Source organism: Rhinichthys klamathensis, unplaced genomic scaffold, assembly GCF_029890125.1.
Source record: "Rhinichthys klamathensis goyatoka isolate OS25496 unplaced genomic scaffold, OSU_Roscu_1.1 h1tg000110l_1, whole genome shotgun sequence".
In the NCBI taxonomy this organism is placed as follows: domain Eukaryota; kingdom Metazoa; phylum Chordata; class Actinopteri; order Cypriniformes; family Leuciscidae; genus Rhinichthys; species Rhinichthys klamathensis.
The window spans coordinates 1,667,355-1,690,481 of record NW_026606648.1 but is presented as its reverse complement, the minus strand read 5'-3'; the positions used below and the strand labels follow the sequence as shown (position 1 = coordinate 1,690,481).

At 40.4% G+C, this 23,127-nt stretch overlaps 1 protein-coding gene across 1 annotated transcript; it reads left to right on the top strand.

Moving 5' to 3' along the window:
* The first annotated feature begins 2,317 nt into the window (after positions 1–2,317).
* Positions 2,318–22,165, top strand: gdap1 (ganglioside induced differentiation associated protein 1). The gene is made up of 6 exons (XM_056254111.1): positions 2,318–2,500; positions 3,379–3,571; positions 13,860–14,033; positions 14,120–14,214; positions 14,381–14,495; positions 21,301–22,165. Exons 1-6 carry the CDS (start codon positions 2,351–2,353, stop codon positions 21,651–21,653), a joined length of 1,080 nt encoding a protein of 359 aa, XP_056110086.1. The 5' UTR covers positions 2,318–2,350; the 3' UTR covers positions 21,654–22,165.
* The last annotated feature ends 962 nt before the right edge of the window (positions 22,166–23,127 follow it).

Here is a 23,127-nt window from a genome sequence, read left to right as displayed (position 1 = left end):
GCGCCTCAGCTCAGCTGCGAGAGACGCTGTCAATCCTCACGCGTCATCATCGCGGCCACGCCCACTTCACCCTCACTGAAGACGCGCAGGTTCACAGGCTTTAAGAAATGCTTTGTTTGGATTTTTTTTTATCTTATTTAAATGAAATAAATAAATGAATGAATGAATGAATGAATGAGTGAGTGATTAAATGTATCCATAACACATTTAAAGAATTATCTTACAATACCGAGAATTTACCAATTAAACATATTTTGGGAAGATTTAAGCTGAACTTTTATTTTTTTATTTTGTGGAAAGGAAAAAGAATTTTGCATTTGTATTTACTCAAAATTATTATGGAAGGATTTAGAAACTTATAAGAGGAAACTGGTTTAAATGACATTTATGTATTTGACGTGCTTTTTATATTTTCAGAAATACATTTTAGAATGTGAAGAACAATACAGTTTGCAATTATTTAATTTAGGCTAATAGGAAAATTTCAAATAGGCCTACATGAAAATAAGTGGGCTTTGAATGACTTTCAATTATACTTAAACCTTCTGGAACAAACTAAAAACAAAAAAAAAACGTTTTCATAGCACTGAAATGTATTTTCTTTCTCTGGCAGCCAATGTTGGAAATAATGTGACTAATACCTCTTGTTCTCGTGGCTTTAAATGGTTCAGATGGTGGAAATTGACCATCATGGACTGGTGAACTGCTGATAAAAGCTATGATATAAGCGTATGTAAATGTAGAACTATAGAAGTAGGCCTATATTTCACAGATTGTTGCAAACCCACAACTCTCCTTTGCATGCCATTAGTTTTGATAAAATAGCAACATTTTCACTGAAACTCAATACGTTTTTACAACATATCATCAAAATAAGTAAAGCAAATTTCAACTTTTTTATATAGGCCTAAGTAATAAAAGATTCAACTATAATTTTTAAGTCAGTTTAATGTGATTTAAGTTTAAACGACTTATATAGATTGTACTTAAACATTTTAATTGATTGTACTTAAAAAATTAAGGCAGCAACGTTTTTTACAGTGTAGAATGTTCTTTATTTTTGTAATTCGATGTTTCCCTTTAATCAAAATTATGACAGAAATTTAGCCCAGAAGCCACTAGAAGCCACTAGGGGGCATCAGCATACTTCCAAAGATGATTCGAAATTCTTTAAAATAAATTACAATTATCTAATTTAACTAAAACTTTACAAACTACGAGGTACAACATGACATCATGTTTCTTAAAATATTTTGTTCTCATTTTAATTTGTCTCCTCGACTACTGCTGTTTTCATTAACAAACATAAAGTTATTGAAATGTCTGGAATCACAAAAATAATTGTGGTTGATTACATTTAGATTTGAATACTTTCATGGACTTGGGCTTGAAGTGTGCACACCCCAATCGGCTTGAAAATCACAACATACTTAATGTAATATATAAAGCAGTGTAAATATGTGACTTTTTTTAGGGTTGATACATGTTTTGTTACTTAAAGCTGAATTGAACCCCATTATCATATACTTTTCTTTCCCTTTTTTCTTTTTCGTGTAGAAATGTCTGTCTATATACCTTTCAACAACTGGGTTAATATGATTATATTGGATACCATTCCTTTATCATGTAAAAGCTCTGCGATTTGGATGGATGTATATTTTCAATGTAGCCTAAGTATATTTAACATATAGGTGTAATTTAGCTACAAAAATTATGTAGCCTATTTTGAAACATGGGAAAGTCTCTTTTTATTGTATGAAACAGATGACATTTCTAGCCTATTAAACTGCATATCATAAATTATCAGAATGAAATGTCAAAATTCTCAACAGTTTTTTGTAATAATGAAATGTAATTAGATAGAGAAGAACAGTCTACAGAGACATCTGCTGGTTCATTTAAAATGTGCGCTTCTGATTTATACTTCCACCATGTAAATTAATATAGGCCTAGCCTATTATAAATATTTACTGTTAAATAAAGCAGTTGACTAATTTTATCTGAGAGCATTAAATGCAATAATTTGCTTTTTAATTGATTTAAAGAAAAAAAATGTGCCTACATTTCATGAATGTGGATGAGTGTCCTTTAAGAAGTTGGGTACCACCACTTGAGGCTGCGCTGTTCAACACACTGACTGTGTTTTAAAACCTAGTGAGTTGCCTCCCCAGACAGCATTTATGGGCATCATAAGTCTCTCGCTAGCAGGCTCAAGGCGCGATAGAATACGCGGGTACGCGCCTGTGATGGCGCTGCAAGCGCGTAATATGCTAAAAAAAAATGCTGCGCGCGCGTAGGATGCATAACCGTCAGTCAACTAGGTTTTGAGCCACAGCCTTCGACTGATAAAATGGCGGTGGAAAACATCGGCGAATCTCAGGATGAGAAGGAAATCCTTATTAAGGATGCAGAGAACAGCGGTGAGGTTGTCGAGAGCACAAAAAACAAAGAGTCCAAACTGATATTGTACCACTGGACTCAGTCATTTAGTTCTCAGAAGGTAAGCGATCCAATAATTAAGAGCATCAGGGTGGATGCAGTCTGTTGTTTTGATTGTGATATTCACATACTTTTAAAGATCTGGCATTGTTTGGATTATTCCTCTATTCATATAGCTGTCTCAATTAAACAATTGCTGACTGACAGCATGCATGTTAATTATTCATAAATTATACATTATTAATGATGCATGGTAATGCAGGTGTGAAGGCTCTGTCGAATTACTGTAATAATTACTGATAGATATTATATTAATATGTAATACTGATAGATAGATATTTTACACCTGAATCACAAATATATTACCGTACACAACTATCTCAGAACTTTGGCTAATGTTCTGGCAAGGTTCTCCTAAAGTCATGAACAAAATTGTTCCAGTAACGTTGGTAGAACATTCATTCAATGTTATCTGGTCTTTAATAATGTTCTCAGAACGTTGACACAAAACAAATATTTAAATTTTATTCATAGAACTATAAGGCTTTTTTTCTGAAACGTTTTGGTTGGCTGTTCATCTAACAATTTTTTAAATGTTACTGCTTGTTTCAGAATGAACATTCAAAAGTAACATTCCCACAATGTTTGCTAAATTATCAAATGAAATGTTCCCTTAACGTTTAAATAACCAAGAAAAAAACGTATTTAAAACATTAAAAACATTAATAAATGTACATTTTGAATATTCAGAGAACATAACGTTTTCAAAACTTTAGTAAAACGTTCTTAGAACATATTTTTGTTAGCTGGGCTGCTGTTGTTTTCTTCAACAAAATGAGAGTTGGAGTGCAAAATAACTGTTTCATGATGTTTCAGTCTTTCTATGGTATAAAATTCGAAAGAAGCGGCCAAAAAATGAACATAATGTTTCTGTCATAGGTGAGACTGGCAATAGCTGAGAAAGGTCTTCAGTGTGAGGAGTATGATGTGAGTCTGCCTCTGAGTGAACACAATGAGCCCTGGTTTATGCATCTGAACCCCACTGGTGAGGTTCCTGTGCTGGTTCACAATGACAGTGTCATCTGTGACCCCACACAAATCATGGACTATTTGGAGCAGAACTTCTGTGATGGTAAACTCTTAGGATTAGGACTTGCTGTTGTGTGTAAAACAGTATTTGCATTCCAGAATGCATGAATTAAAGTGTAAAATGTCATAAATACAAGAGTACTTAAGGGCTTATCATGTTGATTAACCCTCTGATGTAAAGTTATTTTAATCACCCAGGGTGTGATGGCACATCCTAATAATTATAATAATAATATGTCTGTCCCTTTTATAATTCAACATGGCTGACCAAGTACCTCTGGAACATTTGCCATTATATATATATACACTCACCGGCCACTTTATTAGGTACACCTGTCCAACTGCTCGTTAACACTTAATTTCTAAGCAGCCAATCACATGGCGGCAACTCAGTGCATTTAGGCATGTAGACATGGTCAAGACAATCTCCTGCAGTTCAAACCGAGCATCAGTATGGGGAAGAAAGTTGATTTGAGTGACTTTGAACGTGGCATGATTGTTGGTGCCAGAAGGGCTGGTCTGAGTATTTCAGAAACTGCTAATCTACTGGGATTTTCACGCACAACCATCTCTAGGGTTTACAGAGAATGGTCCGAAAAAGAAAAAACATCCAGTGAGCGGCAGTTCTGTGGGCGGAAATGCCTTGTTGATGCCAGAGGTCAGAGGAGAATGGCCAGACTGGTTCGAGCTGATAGAAGGGCAACAGTGACTGAAATAACCACTCGTTACAACCGAGGTATGCAGCAAAGCATTTGTGAAGCCACAACACGCACAACCTTGAGGCGGATGGGCTACAACAGCAGAAGACTCCACCGGGTACCACTCATCTCCACTACAAATAGGAAAAAGAGGCTACAATTTGCAAGAGCTCACCAAAATTGAACAGTTGAAGACTGGAAAAATGTTGCCTGGTCTGATGAGTCTCGATTTCTGTTGAGACATTCAGATGTTAGAGTCAGAATTTGGCGTAAACAGAATGAGAACATGGAACCATCATGCCTTGTTACCACTGTGCAGGCTGGTGGTGGTGGTGTAATGGTGTGGGGGATGTTTTCCTGGCACACTTTAGGCCCCTTAGTGCCAATTGGGCATCGTTTAAATGCCACGGCCTACCTGAGCATTGTTTCTGACCATGTCCATCCCTTTATGGCCACCATGTACCCATCCTCTGATGGCTACTTCCACCATGTCACAAAGCTCTAATCATTTCAAATTGGTTTCTTGAACATGACAATGAGTTCACTGTACTAAAATGGCCTCCACAGTCACCAGATCTCAACCCAATAGAGCATCTTTGGGATGTGGTGGAACGGGAGATTCGCATCATGGATGTGCAGCCGACAAATCTGCGGCAACTGTGTGATGCCATCATGTCAATATGGACCAAAGTCCCTGAGGAATGCTTCCAGCACCTTGTTGAATCTATGCCACGAAGAATTGAGGCAGTTCTGAAGGCAAAAGGGGGTCCAACCCGTTACTAGCATGGGGTACCTAATAAAGTGGCCGGTGAGTGTATATGTGTGTGTGTGTGTGTGTGTGTGCAACTTATATAATTTTTTTTTTTTTATATTACTTATTTATTTATTAGTAATATTAAAAAATAAATTATATAAATGATATGAAATATAAATGAAAACTTACAAAAGTTTTTGAAACAAGGCTGTAGGCTATATCTTTGATCAAAAATACAGTAAAACTGTAATATTGTAAAAAGATTATAGGGGTGTAAAGATACCCTCATTTCACGATTCAATACATATCATGAACCTGAACTCACAATACGATATTATTGCGATACTCCTATGAAGACACATGATAAAACAAAAAATGTACTGTTGATTAAATTGCTAAATTTGATATTTAATTGTGGGTGTAAATGAATAGGCTTGGACTTGGTGCTGATAACCTACTCTGTTACTGACTAGATATATTTAAAATAATGTAAGCCACTTTTTACTGGTAGCATAAGACATTTGGCATTATCACAGGACCCACAAATATTCCCCCATTGCATTATTATACATTATTCAACATTATGTATAGTAGTTTAATGTAGTACTGACACTAAAACTCTGAAAACTAGAATTTTTTTCTGTCTATCCACGATACATATTGTTGCTTTTTTGTATTGTGATATATTGTGACATGATATATTGTTACACCCCTAATTATTACAATTTAAAATAACTGTTTTCTATTTGAATATATTTTTCAATGGAATTTATTCCTGTGATGTGAAAGGTGAATTTTCAACGGCCATTACTCCAGTCTTCAGTGTCACGTGATCCTTAAGAAATAAATTACACTTTAAAATATTCAAAATAGAAAAAATTATTTTAATATTCTACATTATTACTGTTTTACTGTATTTTGATCAAAGAAATGCAACCTTGGTGAGCATAAGAGACTTCTTTCAAAAACATAAAAAATCTTAATGATTCCAAACATTTGACCAGTAGTGTATATATTAAATTAAAATAAACGATTGTAAATGTTTCTGCTGTTGTTTTAAAGTAAAAAGAAACATTAGGTTTTTTTCTTAGTGATTTAATTCATGCATCAGAAGGTTCAATAAATTAATGAATAAACAAATTAACCGCTGATTTACCATGTGTTAATATCTGTAATGTTTTGCTACTGTGTGTTTTAAGTTTGAGCTGCTTTTGCTGTGTTCAGTGCATTTGTCGTCTTTAGGGTGAGCACCTGTCCCGAATTTTGCAGAGCAGTCCCGAAATTGGGAGCTTTGTCCCACATCCCGTGAGTTAAGACGTAATCAGTGTCCCGCATTTCAATTATGTCTGTGTTATTTGATTTCTTCCCTAAAATTACAAAACCACAATAAGAAATATAATACAAAAAAATGTGATTGGGTTTTGTGCAGCTGTCATGTTTTAGCTAGAGCGGTAAAATAACCAACAAACACATTCATAGATAGGGATTTTTCTGCTGATGACGACTTTGTTGATGAAGCAAAGGATCCATGCCTCATCAAAAGTCATTAAATCTAACTACACCAGCCAGGACAACAAAAACATTCAAGTTCAAGATGCACTGAATCCGGTAAAAACTCCATTTATTATTTACAAAGTCTAATAAAGGATAATAAAGTAGTTGCTACTGTATTTCTTAAAATTTAGTATAATATGTGTTCCCTTTCGAGAACGGTCTCTCGTCTTGCATAGCTTTACGCTATGGGAAAACTCCTTTTCTCGAGAATATTGGATGGGCACAGTGAGTGTGCTTCCTGCCTCGGCCCGGACCACGTGGAAGCTGCACTCACTCACGGCAGCTGTTCTCACTGCAAGAACATGCCGCTCTCCGCTCGCGGCTAGCTCTCTCTACTTTGGAGAGCAACCCCGCCACTCGCGCTCTCCCGTTTCCTTCTCTCCTCGAGCCTAGGGGGAAGAAAAGGCGGAGTCAGAGGATGAACGAGCGCTCGGAGGCTAACGAGATCACGTCAGGTCCGTCCCTGTGTGCCTCACTCACCCCAGAGAGTGAGTCACCAGTTCTGTTCGCAAAGACGGACCAGCGCCCCTCTCTCGAAGCGGCCGGCCTCGTCTCGGCGCAGAGGAAAAGGGATATGAGAAACTCCCCCCACTGGAAGAAGCGGTGGCTGCACACCTTTGCCCTCCCACCGCTTTTGGTTGGAGGTCTAAGGCTGTTCATCCTTCTAAGCCCAGCAGGACTACTTCAGAGATCGCCGGTCGAGCCTACGCTTCCACTGGTCAAGCTGCTTCAGCCCTGCACACAATGACGGTCCTCCAGGTTTTCTAAGCCAAACTCCTCCGCTCTCTGGACAAGTCTGCTCAAGGAAACAAGGCATTAAAGGACCTGTGCAGCACCACCGACCTGGCACTGCGCGTCACTAAAACCACCGCCCAGACCATTGGAAGGAGCATAACCAGCCTGACCGTTCCGGAGCGCCACCTGTTGCTAAACCTGACGGACATCAAGGACGCTGACAGAACTGCTTTCCTGGATTCCCCGGTTTCCTTCTCTGGTCTCTCCGGCCCATCCGTCAAAGGCTTCTCTGAGCGCTTCACTGAGCCGCATAAGTCTTCGCAGGCCATGCGACACTTCCTCCCGAAGCGCACCAGCTTGGCTGCAGGTCGCCCCAAGAACGTGCCGACCTCACAGCCAGCCAAACCAGCACCGCCGGTCTTTCTCTAGCACCCTGTATGTTTACGTGCATGGATGGGGCTCTCTCCCCCCCGAGACAGCGGGGAATGCGCATTCTGAATTTCCTCAATGACTGACTCATCCTGGCCCAGTCAGAGGCGAAGTTACGGACTCACAAGACCTGGCTCCTCGGCCATCTAGAAAGCCCTGGGCTCAGGATAAACTTTTCCAAGAGTGTGCTGACTCCCAGCCAGCATATAATGTACCTGGGAACAGTTATCGACTCCATTCAAATGAGAGCTTGGCTCACGCTAGAATGCTCTCTCTCTATTCAACAGCTAGCTGCTTCGTTCAAAGTGGGCTCTCTCACGCCCCTCGGAACGTTTCAAAGGGCATTGGGCCTTATACTCGATCTAGGCCTACTGCGTATGCGCCCCCTTCAGTGCTGACTCAAACCTCATTTCGCTTCTCATGTGTGGAGGCACAGCCGTCTACGTATAAGGGTAAACCATGGCTGTGTCAAAGCCCTGGCCCCTTGGAAGGACACCAGCTGGAACCAGTCTGGTGTGAGCATGGGTCTGGTGTCAAGGAGGAAGGTAATTTCAACAGACGCCTCCAAATTAGGTTCGGGGGCTATGTATAAGGGCAGGCCTGTCTCCGGCCTCTGGTCGAGGTCGGAGAAGCGCCTACATATCAACTGTCCTGAAACGAGAGCGGTTTTTCTAGCCCTAAAAACCTTCCTCACACATCTGGCAGGTCACGTTTTAGTCCGGACGGACAACATGGCGGTGGTGTCATATATAAATCGCCAGGGCGGTCTCAGTCACACAACCTGTACACCAGCAGCGCATGTACCGGGCATACTGAACCAGGGTGCAGATATGCTATCTCGAGACAACATTCCCCCAGGCGAATGGTCTCTCCATCCTCAGATGGTTATTTTGATCTGGAGTGTCTGGAGTGGCAGAGGTTGACCTCTTCGCCTCAGAAGACAACTCTCATTGCCCAATATTCTTTTCAAAGAAAAGGGATGCACTGGCCCACAATTGGCCTAGCTGCCCTCTTTATGCATTCCCTCCAGTTTAGATGCTCCCTCAGGTCATTGAACGGATCAGGAAGAGTAAGTGTACAGTCCTCTTGATAGCCCCTCTATGGCGGACCCAGACATGGTTCCCCGAGTTGATGCAGCTGCTAAAGACAGCTCCCTGGCCTGTTCCTCTGAGGAAGGATCCTCCTCACGCAGGCGAAAAGGACAATCTGGCACCCCTGTCCTCATTTGTGGGCCCTCCATGTATGGCCCCTCAACGGGTATCTAAGGACATCTCTGAGAGAGTCCTAAATACTATCGCTGAGGCAAGAGCTCAATTGGTCAGTGTTCACTGGCTGGTGCTCTTGACGCCGCGTCCAGCAGCTCTTGTAGAAAAGAAAGTACCAGTGGTACTTCACATGAATATGGTTCCAGGTTCCGAGCAAAGTGTATGTGGCAGCCATAGCAGTTTTCCACTTTCCTGTGGGCGGCCAATCTTTGGGGAAAAGCAAACTGATTGTACGCTTCCTCAAAGGGGCCAGGAGGCTTAACCCGCCTCGACCTCCCTCTATCCCCGCCTGGGACCTATCTGGGTCCTCAGAGTGCTTAAGGAACCCCCTTTCGAGCTGCTACAGTCGGCTGACCTAAAGCCACTTTTGCTTAAGACCGCACTCCTGCTAGCCCTAGCATCGGTCAAGCGAGTGGGCGATTTACAAGCGCTCTCTACAAACGCTTCCTGTCTTGAGTTTGGGCCCAATGACTCCAGAGTCGTCCGAGACATGGCTATGTACCTAAGGTGCTCTCTCGACTCGTTCAGAGCCCAGGTTATTTCACTATCAGCTCTTCCCCCGTCGGAAGACAATAGAGACTTGAATCTGCTCTGCCCTGTCAGGGCTCTAAGAATTTATTTAGAGCGTTCTGCCCCGTTCAGGCAGTCGGAACAGCTCTTTGTATGCTTCGGTGGCCACCCCAAAGGGTCTCCGGTCACGAAGCAGAGATTGTCAAGATGGATAGTAGATGCTATCTCTTTAGCCTATGCTTCTATGAGCCTTCAATGCCCCATAGACGTTAGGGCTCATTCCACAAGGGACATGGCTTCTTCATGGGCCTGGTCCAGTGGTGTACCAATTGAAGACATTTGTGCGGCGGCCGGCTGGTCCTCGCCGTCTACATTTGTAAGATTTTATAACTTGGAAGTGCCGGCTTTGCAAGCACGAATCCTCTCTATATAAGTGGTCTTGGCCCCTGTTTGGCCCAAGCCTCTCCATATTTATGAATATATAAGGCCTATGTAGATGGTCTTGGCCCCTGTTGGGCCCAAACCTCTACTATTCCTTTGAGGGCCCCGACTTTCTGGTCCCCGTTGGATTGTAACTTTTATTTCTGCTATATGTCTTGGACTTGTCAGCTCTAGGCAGTAGTCAGAGTGAAGTTATTAGGCTAATAGCACGGCGTTTTAAAATGGGTTCTCAGGGGTCACCAACCTTTTTGAAACTGAGAGCTACTTCATGGGTACTGAGTCATATGAAGGGCTACCAGTTTGATACGCACTTCTGAAATAACAAATTTGCCCAGTTTGCCTTTAGTTATGCATTATTAATAATGATTAATGATACTCATCTATGTGAAGACACTGATCACGTTAATGATTTCTCAACAATGACAATAAGGTGGGAAACAGATATCAATATTCAGCACTTTAATCTCAGTAATTGTTAAATTTTCAGATGATCACTTACATCACTACATTTCATTGGAAAAATGTCCCATTTTCACTAGCCACTGTCAAACCCTTTTAGCAAATCATGAACTATGTTGCAAAAAGTTATCAATTATGTATTGTTAGAAAAATCAACTTACTTTTAAATAAATCTTGTCACATTTTGAACTAATGACCAAATCTGCTGATTTTTTAACACACTTTTAAATTGAACACAATTCTTCAATATTCAAAATTCAACTTCGCCATGGCACTGCCATGTTGCCACTGACAACATCTGGTATCTGTTTCTTTCCTAGTGGGAAGACTGGCATTGCATGCTGTTCACCAGTGTATTGTAATCTGGTGTGTAACTTGACACTGCAACTGTGAGTGAGTCTTTTAGATGTGCATCAGTGAGGCGTGTTCTGTGTTTGTTCTTGATGAAGTTCATGTCAGAAAACGCTGATTCACAGAGATAGGTTGAACCAAACAGGCTAGCAACCTTCTTAGCTGCTGTGCATACTCCACTATACTTCTCTGTGTCGACAAGGCACCAAAAGTTTGGTGCAGTCTGGTAGGCTTTGAGGTGGAGGTCATTTTGCAATGTTATGATTTCAATCTCCACCTGTCCAGCATCCAAGTTGAACGTTGCACTTAGTTGCTCAGCAAAGAATGTTGTGTCCACATTCATGAAAGGATTGGAAATGAACGACACACATGGCTCAAGCTGATGAAGGTCACAAAACCTATTCTCAAACTCTTGCCCAAGTCTGTTTATGACTTCACAGTACTTTTCTGCAACTTTGTCAAATGTCTCAGATGCAGAAGCATTGTCTTTCAGCACCGACTGCACAGAGGGAAAGTGCAGCACCTTTTTTTTCTGTAAATCCACTGAGAAAATGTTCATCTTGGCTTTAAATGCATTTAAAGCACTTATCAGATCAACAACAGTCTTACCTTTGCCTTGCAGCATGCAGTTCAAGTCATTTAGTTTCCCAGTAATGTCCGTCAAAAATGCAAGGTCAAGTATCCACTCTGTGTCCTCTAGCAGTGAGACGTCTTCGCCTTTGGACTGCTTGAACTCTTTGATTTCACCCAAAAGTGACAAAAAACGAAGTAAAACTCGTCCTCTGCTGAGCCATCGGATTTCTGTGTGTAGCAGCAGGTCACCATATTCAGCTGACATCTCCTCCAATAGCACCTTGAAAATCCTGTGCTGTTTTGCTTTGGAGCGAATGTTGTTTATGATTTTTACAACGGGAGTCATCACGTGCCCAAAGCCGATCACTTTTGCACATAACGCCTGCTGGTGAATGATGCAGTGATAATGCAGAAATTTTGGGAAGTCTGGGTCACTTTTACAGTGAGCGATGAAACCTGTATGTCGGCCGATCATAGCAGGAGCCCCGTCTGTAGTCACCGCTACCAGCTTTTCCAATGGTACCTTTTTCTGCACGAAAAACTCCTTCACCGTGTTATAAATGTCAACTCCCCTCGTAGTTGTCTTTAAGGGCAGTAGTGCCAGGAGTTCTTCTCTTGTGGAGAAATCTTCAAACACCATCCGGATAAAAACTAACAGCTGTGCTATACTGCTGCTGTCCACGGACTCGTCGCACTGGATGCTGAACCAGCTGCACTTCGCCAGATCCCGCTCCAGCTGATCGACCAAGTTACCAGACATAGCTGTCACTCGTCTAGCCATCGTAGATGCACCCAGCTGGACGTCGGAGAGAGTGGAGATTAGATCGATTCCATTTTTCTCGTCTTTAAGTACAGTGTTAGCAATTGTCATCATTGCTTCTTTGACAACTTCTCCATCTGAAAATGCCTTCTTCTTCTTGATCAGAAAATGTGTAGCTCTAAACGAGGCTTCGGTTGCTTTTTGTGACTTTTTCGCCATCCTCGTAAAAAAAGACTGTTGCTTACCCAAACCTGCCTTTAGCTCACGGGCTTTTTCTGCCCGTAGTGCACTTCCCGGTGGGTAGTTAGTATGGTAGCTTTTGTGACACGTAGTGAAGTGTCTCTCCACATTGTGCCGCTTTGCCGTCGCCACAGTCGCCCCGCAAATGAGACACACGCAGGTTTCTTTCACAGTCGTAAAAAAGAATTCCTCCTCCCAATCTTTGTGAAAGTGATACGTTTTCTTCCTTTTTTCTGCCATGTTTTTGGGGCAAGAAACTGCATTCAGCTACTATCTTCGCTGCGCCCGCTAGCTTAACTAACGTTACTCTCCACGAGCAAGTTTCGTCCCGCGCACAATACTGACCTTTGAACTAGAGTAGGTTCGAGTTCTAAACTCATGAACATATTTTTAAGATATTGTCATTTTTAAATATATATAAATGCAATGCAAGTGTGACTAAAAAAGAATAGCAACAGAATACAATTAAATTTCAGACGCAGCTCACTAGTGAGTTGTGCTATTTTTAGACCAGGCCTGCGGGCGACTCATGTGGTCGCTGGGGGCGACCTGGTGCCCGCGGGCACCGTGTTGGTGACCCCTGCCATAGCGTATAGCTATGCAATACGAGAGACCGTTCTCGAAAGGAACGTACTCGGTTATTAACGTAACCTCAGTTCCCTTAGAGATAAGGGAACGAGTATTGCGTACCTAGCCGTGCTATTATGCTACTTTCAGGTGCTGTCGCTTCAGTCGATTTAACCTGATTCCTATGGTGAAATGGGCTGCTTTATAGTCATCGGCCACGCCCATTTTGACGCGCTTTGGCGAGAGGCGCCCTGATAGGTTAACGTGTCCTCTCTGCTTTGCCATAGGTTCGTGCAGTTGCTGCAGCACAGCCAATCAGCACTCTTATACAGCCTGCACTGTGCTCGCAGCTGCACTGCGTTTTAAAATAAAGGCTTCAATATTCTCAAGAAAAGGAGTTTTCCCATAGCGTATACCTATGCAATACAATAGACCGTTCTCTAAGAGAACCGAGGTTACGTTAGTAACCGAGTACGTTTTTTTTAGCCTATATTAGCCTGTTATTCAGTTCATTATATTTACCAGTAGTAGACTGAATAGTTCCAGAGTAAATAATATTGTATTACTCGAACTTGAGCAAATAGAATGCCAGTCACAGAGTCATAATTAACAAAGCTTATTGACGATTTAAAACGTTATCATCCAATGTGATGGCAAATAAGCTTTCCAACTAATGTCCTACTAGTATAATAGTTGTAAATCTATCTCTCACACATGTGTTTTGCATTGCCCTGCAAAATCACATCTACTGTTCTGCAACAGATCAATAACCAGGTGGTCACCCTAGTCATCTTTTCATTTGGTTCCATTTATGTTTGCATGCACCATGTTAAGTTCAGCATGCCAGAGCAGAATTTTGGATAACATGAGAGGCATTGGAGGGTAAGTCAAAATAAGATATTTTCCATTGAGGTTAGCAAGTAAATTATTGCAGCAACATTTTTGGGTCATTTATTTGGATAATGTACTGTATGTTGTTTGTTTCTCTGAATCAGAGCACACACCAAAGCTTATCCCAGAAGAGGGAAGCACGTATTATCATCGAGTACAGCATTACAGAGAGCTGCTGGACTCCCTGCAGATGGATGCGTACACCCATGGCTGCATCCTCCACCCAGAGATCACTGTAGACTCCCACATTCCAGCTTATGCCACCACTCACATTCGCAGTAAGACTGGGACGCAGCGTAATAACTTCATATGAACACACAGTTTTTGGGTATACTGTGAATTAACTGTGATTCCTGCCTTATAGCACAGATTGGAAACACAGAATCTGAGCTTAAGAAACTAGCAGCAGAGAATCCTGATCTTAAAGATGCTTATATTGCAAAACAGAGGCGCCTGAAGGTATGTAAACATTCATGCAGTGTTCAGTTTCAATTATTCATATGATTACCCTCTCTGTTTTTATTCTGCTGAGTATGTGCAATTAATTTTGACTACAATCTTGCTTACGATGCCAAGAAAGTGATTGCTGAGTGTCATAAAATACTATTTATGTGAATCTCTCTAGAGTAAATTGTTTGACCATGATAACATGAAATACCTGAAGAAACTCCTGGATGAACTAGAGAGTGTTCTGGATCAAGTGGAGACGGAGCTGCAGAGGAGGATTGAGGAGACACCAGGTAGGAGAATCTTCTTTTAAACACAAAAATGTTTTGATGTAGGGACATAATAAATTAACTGGTTTTATTCAAAATTAAATTAACATTTATATTTACATTGAATCCCAACCTGTGGGCCTCAGTGATCCTCCAGGGGGCTTCGAAATAACTTAAAATTAATTTTAAATATATTAATATTTCATACATTTTTTTTATTAATTTTTTATTTATTAGCCGTTTCTCATCGCGCTGTATAAAATATATGATACGCAAACTACATCTCTCAGTTGGATAAAGAAAACCAGCGTTATTAATAAAGCTTTGATGGATGACGATTGTAATGAAGGTAAAGACGATTACATTGACATACAGGAGTCGTACATTAGGGGCGCGAGTCCATTATTACTGATGGGTTAGGGTTATGGTTACATAACATCACACAAAGATATACAACATTTCGGATCAATAAAACTAAGAAATAACATAAATAACTGCAGAAAGGCCACACTGCAGATAGGATTTGCATTTCACATGCAAATCAATTAAATCGGCTAAATTGCCTGTGCGAGCAGGCTCTAAGTACAGCGCAACATCGATGCACCGAAAAAATAAACAGTTATTTTACAGAATTAAATTAGAACAGAATAATACCTTTCTAATAAATAAAAATACAAAACGAAATAAGTCAGAATCAAGTCACAAGATACAGAACAAATGTGTGCAAAATGCCTAAAGTGCAGGGGAACATATTTTCAAAACACAAGCCACAAATAGTTAAATTAGATAACCCTGAGTGATCAATAAATAAAATTAAAATAACGAAAGTATAGCCAGAATTGTCAACTTTGTCTTTTTAACTGCAGAAACAACAATAAATGCTAAACTGGAGCGGCAGTCTTTTTAGCTAAACATGTTCACAGCATCCAAAAATCAAATTAGAACCGGCTGAAATGTTTTGAAATCACTTGTACCCTACCTGATCGAGAAAAAAAATACAGTCTTTCACTCTGCCTGTGTCCGTTTGAGTCTTTTCAAATTGTGTGTGCGGATAAAATACATTCTAAAACGCTTAAAGGGGTCATATAATGCCATTTTTGTACAAGCTAATATGATTCTTTAGGGTCTAAATTAAAAGTTTGTAATATACTTTTAATTAAAAATTCTAATTAGTATTGTAAGAAAACACTTATTTTACCTGGTCAAAAACAGCTCTGTTTTCAGCACGCTGTTTCAGTGCATATGACTTTAAATGATAATGAGCTTTGCTCATGAGGAGGGCCATCTCCTCTCTGTTCTGTGCATACACCATTTGTAACACAATGACACAATAACCATAACGCGTTGTTCAGTATAAACGTGGGATTATGAATTATATTGAGAACGTCATACATAGAAAACATGCTGTAATGTACCCTGAGTGTAAACCTTAGACGCATTCATTGTGAAGCGTGCAGCTAGCGATTTGCAAAGATTTTTTAATATATTAATATAAAGTTTAATAAAACGTTACACTCACTTCCGTTCTTCTGGAGATTCAGCAGGAACACGAATAGCTGGTACCGATCCTTTTTTCATGAGCAGCTTCTAAGCAAATCCAGCTTTATACTGATCCTCGTCTATAAAGCAGTCTGGTGTGTGAAATGATTCGCGCAAACATGAAAGCATTGACGTTGCTCGTGGGGAATATTCCCTTCAAAAACAAACTCAGCCACTGCGTCTTCAGCGGTTCGGATTTAGGAACATTAAAATGACTGCTGTGTTCGTTATTACACCCAAGAACAGAACACCACAATCGCTTAGACGCCATTCTGCTCATAGACAGTGCTCCAGCATATAAACAATGACCGCGCCTGTCCGCGCGGACTATGATTGACAGCTCCATCACGAGCGAGGGCGGGTCTGTGTTGAAACGCTCCTGTCAATCAACAATCGTGGGAGGGGCTTCCGACCGTGTGATCAAAACAAAAACACTGGATGGATTTTTATCATTTTATGATGGTTGTGTACAGGCACTGCCAACACACATTTCAGTACAATCAACTTGTAAAAGTGCATGTACCATTATATGACCCCTTTAACGTGAAAAACGTTTAACGGTTTAATGTCCTAAGACAGTTATATTTAAAGATCAAATGCTGTACACACCTTATTAATAAAGCATACTATATGCGTTTTAAAAACTTTTTTCACGTTAAGCGTTTTAGAATGTTCCGAGGAAAACCAACTTGTTAACGTTGGCCGGCAGAAGCATAGACATAATAAATACATAGACGCCCTATTGGCCGCTTTGGAACGTTGCTGCGATACGTCAACGGGTCCGCCATTTTGCGGAGGGCAAGACTGCGCTGTGATCAAATGTAAGTAAACGGGGGAGCTGTGTTTTTTCTGGATAAAAACAAACTGTTTTTACATTTATCAACCGATTTCAGTGGTTTGAATGTGGTGTACAAAAAGTTCCATCTCTAGTTATTTAAAATCTCGATAGTTAGACTTGTAAAATATTTTTTTTAATAAAGAATGGTCAATTAAGCTCAGGCTTGTCATGTATCTGGCTTTTTATTCTTGGATAAGAATGGTGAAGACCCCCATACTGAGATATAATTTAAGTTTTCTTATTGTGGAAAAAGCATTTTCTGTGATTGACCAGATTTTAGCAATAACAAAGATAACTGATGGATCCTTTATAATAATACGTTATGGTACAACTACAGTGCAATGCAAATAGTAAATATAACATAAAGTGAGAAGTAATAGTAAATAGTTTAGTCAATAAAATAAACAAATAGTATACAGCAAATAAAATAGTAATGATTAGTATAATTATATAATATCATAAGTACAATAATACAATCATAAAAATATTGATAATAGCAGAGTTTATTAATAATACTATAATAATAGCAATAGAATAAGAAATATCAATTACAGAATATACACAATAAAAAATTAAAAATAAGTTAAATAGTGACTTTAATATTTAACTCTTTTTGTTAAATTTCAGTTTTATTGATCAGTATAACAGAAGTAGCTTCAGTCAAACATACAGCAGGAACGTTAAAATAGCCTAAATATAAAGTTATGAAACTTCACTTTGCCGATTTACCAGGGAACCATTTATAGATTAATGAGACCAAAGATCGCCCGTTAGATATACACAAGACGAATTATATCTCATGTTTAACCACTAGACTACAGACATCCGAGTCAGCGGCAAAACTTCAGAAGCACTGGCCGAGGTACGGCTGTTCCAGGCGGGGTAGACGAGCGCTGAGCGCATCTTACAACTCCGAAAACGTCAGATCAAATTTTTAAATAGGCGCTATCTTTATAAACAAACCACATATTTGAGCTTTAAACAACTACATTGTCGACTGAAAAACTATTTAAACTACATTTCGTGACACAATAACAGTAGTATTTTTAAATGTATCCTCTGAACGTTACTATTACTAATTAAATTATGACCAAATACAACCAAAAACAAACGTTCAGTCTTGCTTGTGAAAGGTAATTCCTCGAAAGCTGTTTTCAATTGTGTGGTGATGTGTACAGCCCCAAAGAGCACACAAAACAGGCATTTTTCTCAATTCCCGGTATGAGAGGTATGGGAAAGTTGCCATCCCCAACATGGCGGCGCCGTTGACGTACGCTCCAGCGGCCAATAGGGCGTCTATGTATTTAATATGTCTATGGGCAGAAGTGCGATCATGGTTTCCTGATGCTAAATCCAGCCTTGGAGAATATCCTTTCTGATGGTGTGCAATGCATCCACACTTTATATTTTCTTATCCCAGAAATATTTAAAGATTTAAATCCCTGCCGCCAAGATGCTGCTCTGTCGGTCACGGATCGAAAGTGAAACTTAAATCTGTCACAGGGGTGGTTGGATTAATTCACGCACACTAAAGATATTTATTAAAAGCTTCTTTCTTTGCACATTTTTATTTACAGCATTATCATAATTGGCTGTATATTAACGTATTGACAGAAAACCGGTAGTTCTATGTGAAATGAGACATTGAGCACACTCATATAGCCAAAGTGGCATGATCCTCGTTTCATAACACCTCTGCAAAGATTCGACCGTGAGATTGGTAGTCGAATCTGGCTCCTCCTATCGAAGCATCGAATCTTCGACTATTCGGGGTCACCCCTAGTATTTTGAATTCAGAATGGATTCAGAATGGAACAATTCAGAACAATTCAGAATGGATCCGAATTCAATTCAGAACAATTCAGAATGGATCCGAATAGCTATATTCAGTTCTTTCTTTGGCATCTCCCTGTGGTCTTGTTTGGTATTGCAGGTTGACTTGTGCTTATTTGTTCAAGTTACTGTATAACTGAGCAGAGTAAGTACTTTTAAGTTGTAAAGAATGTCTGCAAAGTATGTTTATAAAAAAGAACATTGAAGATTTAAATCTATCTTGAATTTCTTTTGTTTAAAAATAATAACGTGGAGATAAAAGGAATAACACTAGAATACAAATGTTTTTGTGAATAAAAAAAAAAGGGGGGGGGGGGGGTATTGATTTGTAGAGGAGTAGAGGGGGGCCTTGGAGTAAAAAAGGTTGGGAACCACTGATTTAGCAGACGCATTTATCCAAAGCAACTTACAAATAAGGAGAGCAATAGAAGCAATCGGAAGTAACAATAGGGCAGCAATATGCTAGTGCTGGGACCAGTCCCCAGTTAGTCTTGCACAGTATACGTAGCAAGGTTTTTTTTATTTTTATAAATGGATATAGAATAGTAAGTGTTAGTATTAATGGGTCAAGTGGCTAAAGACTCAGCAGCTCGGGTTGAGTTAGGCAGGTCATCCACCAGCAGGGAACAGTCCAGTTAAAGGTCTGTGAAAGAGATTTTGTGCCTCTTTGAGATGGCACCACAAGGCGCCGTTCACTTGCAGAGCGCAAGCTTCTGGATGGCACGTAGGTCTGGAGTAATAAGTTTAGGAATAGGGGTGCAGAGCCAGTGGTTGTTCTGTAGGCAAGCATCAGTGCCTTGAATTTGATGCAAGCGAATTTGATTTTGGCAACCAGTGTACGTTTTTGAGGAGAGGTGTGACGTGTGCTCTCTTCGACTCGCTAAAGACTACTCTTGCAGCAGCATTCTAGATCAGTTGCAGAGGTTTGACAGTACACGCTGGAAGGCCTGCCAAGAGAGCATTACAATAGTCCAGTCTGGATAGAACAAGAGCTTGGACAAGGAGATGTGTAGCCTGCTCTGATAGGAAGGGCCTGATCTTCCTAATGTTGTATAAGGCAAATCTGCAGGACCGGGCAGTTCTAGCAATGTGGTCTGTGAAATTCAAATAGTCATCAATCACAACTCCAAGGTTCCTGGCTGTCCTAGATGGGGTTATGGTTGACGAACCCAGCTGAATGGAGACCACAAGCCGGGACCACAAGCAAGATTTAGTTGAAGGTGGTGGTCCTTCATCCTGCAAGAAATGTCTGTCAGGCAGGCTGAGATGCGAGCAGCTACTGTCGGATCATCTGATTGGAATGATAGGTAGAGTTGTGTGTCATCAGCATATCAGTGATAGGAAAAGCCATGTTTCTGAATGACCGATACTAGTGAGGACATGTAGATGGAGAAGAGAAGTGGTCCAAGCACTGAGCCCTGAGGCACCCCCGTGGCTAGATGTTGTGACTTAGACACTTCATCCCTCCACAACACCCTGAAGGACCTACCTGAGAGGTAAGACTTGAACCATTGGAGTGCGGTTCCTGAGATGCCCTTTGTCTTGAGAGTTGAAAGGAGGATCTGTGTCAAAAGCAGCAGACAGATCCAGCAAGATGAGTACTGAGGATCTGGAAGCTACTTATGCCAGTCTCAGAGTGGGGTTACCCGAGTCTGCTTAAATGCTGTGGGAAAGGTACCAGTGTGAAGAGAGTGTTGATGATATGAGTGAGTGCAGGTACAACTGAAAAAGAAATGGCTTGAAGGAGGTGAGTGGGGATAGGATCAAGCGGACAGGCAGTAGGGTGATTAGAAAGGAGTTTGGAGACTTCTGCCTCTGATAGCGGAGAGAAGGAGGGGAGAGTGTGTGTGTGTTATTTGGTAAGATGTGTGTGTGTCAAATTGTGGTGTGGAAAATTGGCCGCTGATGGTGGTGGTTTTGATTATGAAGAATGTGGCAAAGTCGTCAGCTGTTAAGGTTGATGAAGGAGGGGGAGGAGGGTTAAGAAGAGAGGAGAATGTATTGAAACGCATGTGAGAATCAGAAGAATTGTTCATTTTGTTGTGGTAGTAAGTCATTTTAGCAGTAGTGACATTAGCAGAGAAGCGAGAGAGGAGGGATTGATACAAACCAAGGTCAGTGGGATCTTTTGATTTGCGCCACTTCCTCTCTGCAGCCCTGACTTTAAAACGATGTTCGCGGAGAACATCAGATAACCAGGGGGCAGAGGGTGTGACGCGGGCAGAGTCTGAGGTTTTTCTTGGAGGATGTTGAAGTCTTCAAGAACTACCAGAGGTGTACCATCCTCAGGGAAGGATGAGAGTAACACATCCAACTCCTCCAAGAAATTGGCAAGCAGTTCTGTCTTCGCAAGTAATTAATTAATTAAATTATTAAATTATTATCTTGATCAAATGTCGATCTTCACTAAGGTTAGTTTATTTTCTAAACAAACACTGGCTGGGAGAAAAAATAATAATATTTTTTTAGTTTTCAGCACATCGTTGTCATGTAAACATACCCTACATTATTGGAGAAGTATCACAATACGATGCGTTTAGAAAATAGGTGACTAGTGAATTTCTATTTTATGCCGACTTTAATTTCTTTCAGCTTTTTAAACTTCTCATCTCTCTCTAGAAGAGGGCAGTCAGCAGGCATGGCTCTGTGGCGAGTTCTTCAGCATTGCGGACGTTTCCCTTGCTGTCACCCTTCATCGCCTCAAGTTCCTGGGCCTGTCCCGTCGGTACTGGGGAAATGGGAGCCGGGTCAACCTGGAGACGTATTATGAGCGTGTCCTGAACCGGCCGACATTCCGCAGAGTGCTTGGCCAAGTCAATAACATCCTCATATCCGCTGTGCTGCCCACCGCATTCAGGGTGGCAAAGAAAAAGGCTCCAGCCTTTGTTGGTGCCACTTTATTGATTGGGTTGATTGGGGGTGCCACTTACCTGGCTTTCAATTATTTTAAAAAGAGACTTATTGTGTCTTGAGACATCTATTGGGACTCATTCAACATTATTCTGTCTTGACCTGTGTATAATTATTGTCACAATTGGCTCATATATACTGTAACAGTTTGATGATTGTTGCACAAGAAGCACTTTTCTGCCATAATATGAAGCAAATCAGTTTGGAAAACAGACACAAAGCTTTTTTTTTTTTCAGTGATATGTTCATTAAACTGACTTACATGGCTTCAATTCTTGCTGTAAGGCCTTCATGGCCAGTATGTGCTTTTTGCTAACATTTCTTTGTAAATGTCTGCTCGCAATTACAGATAAAAAAAAATTCCCAGATTTCCAAGCATCAGGCTTGTAAAAATCCATATATTAAAAAAAATGTGTATTATTAGGATGAGAGTTTGTGACTGTTCTGCACAAATAAGTTTAATTCATTCATACTTTTGTTTTTACTTGACAAGTCAAAGGATTTACAATACTATATGCAAACCTAATTTCTCTGCACAGGAAAGACAAATATAATAAAGCCTATTTATCAGTTATGCAAGTGTCTGGTTTACAGTAATTATAGAATGTTTTGTTTGAAATCAGTAGGCCTACTGCATTTGCCACACCTGCAAAAACAGGCAGTAATGACACAAAAATGTTAGATACCAGTGAAAATTCACAATACATATACATACAGGTTTTTTTGTTTTCTTTACACTGTTCAAACCTACTAGCACTACTTTGTGTCTGGTGCCATAGATCCATGTTGTGTAGGACCACAAACACCATGAGGTGGCAGTATTGCCATTTTATTGTTAAGCAGTAAAGAGGAAGTTATAGCGACCTCCGACTGAGTTGCCTGAGATAAAGTAAAAGAAATATTGCATTCAGCAACTGATCATCATGCAACTCGCCCATTCCTATTTCTCAACTGATTGGACTTGACATCTTGCTCATTAGTTGCCAGTTGCTGTGTTTCAGTAATTTGCTGAAGTTTTTATCTTCTAAAATGTAAGACATGATTTCCCGTTGCGTTACTTCAGGTATCCAAATCACTGTCGGGGTGTGGTTCTATCTTATAAATATAGCAAATGTCATCATATCAATGTGTTCTGGCCAAATGTAAGCAACATCTGGATGATTCACACAGAGTTCACATTTACAATATGGCCCATTTAGGTTGCCATAAAATAAATGAATCTGGAAAAGCAGAGTCTCTTCTTCTATGAATACACAAAGTGTCTTGGCGAGTATTTTATAAGCTCCAGGCTTTGTGCGTGGCCTTTTGCTGACGTGGTGCACTTGTTTGAACTATTTCCCATTCTAAGTGTATATTTATTCTATCTCAACAAAAAGAAAACATTGAAATTCAACACCACTTCCTTAGTGTCAAAACACACTTGACTTGTTTGACCATAATCTGTATGATCTATTGTGTTGCTCACACAACAGTTGCTTTTAAGTAACCATAAAGTTGAAGAACTGTTGGATTTATAGGGGTAAACCAGGTTATATT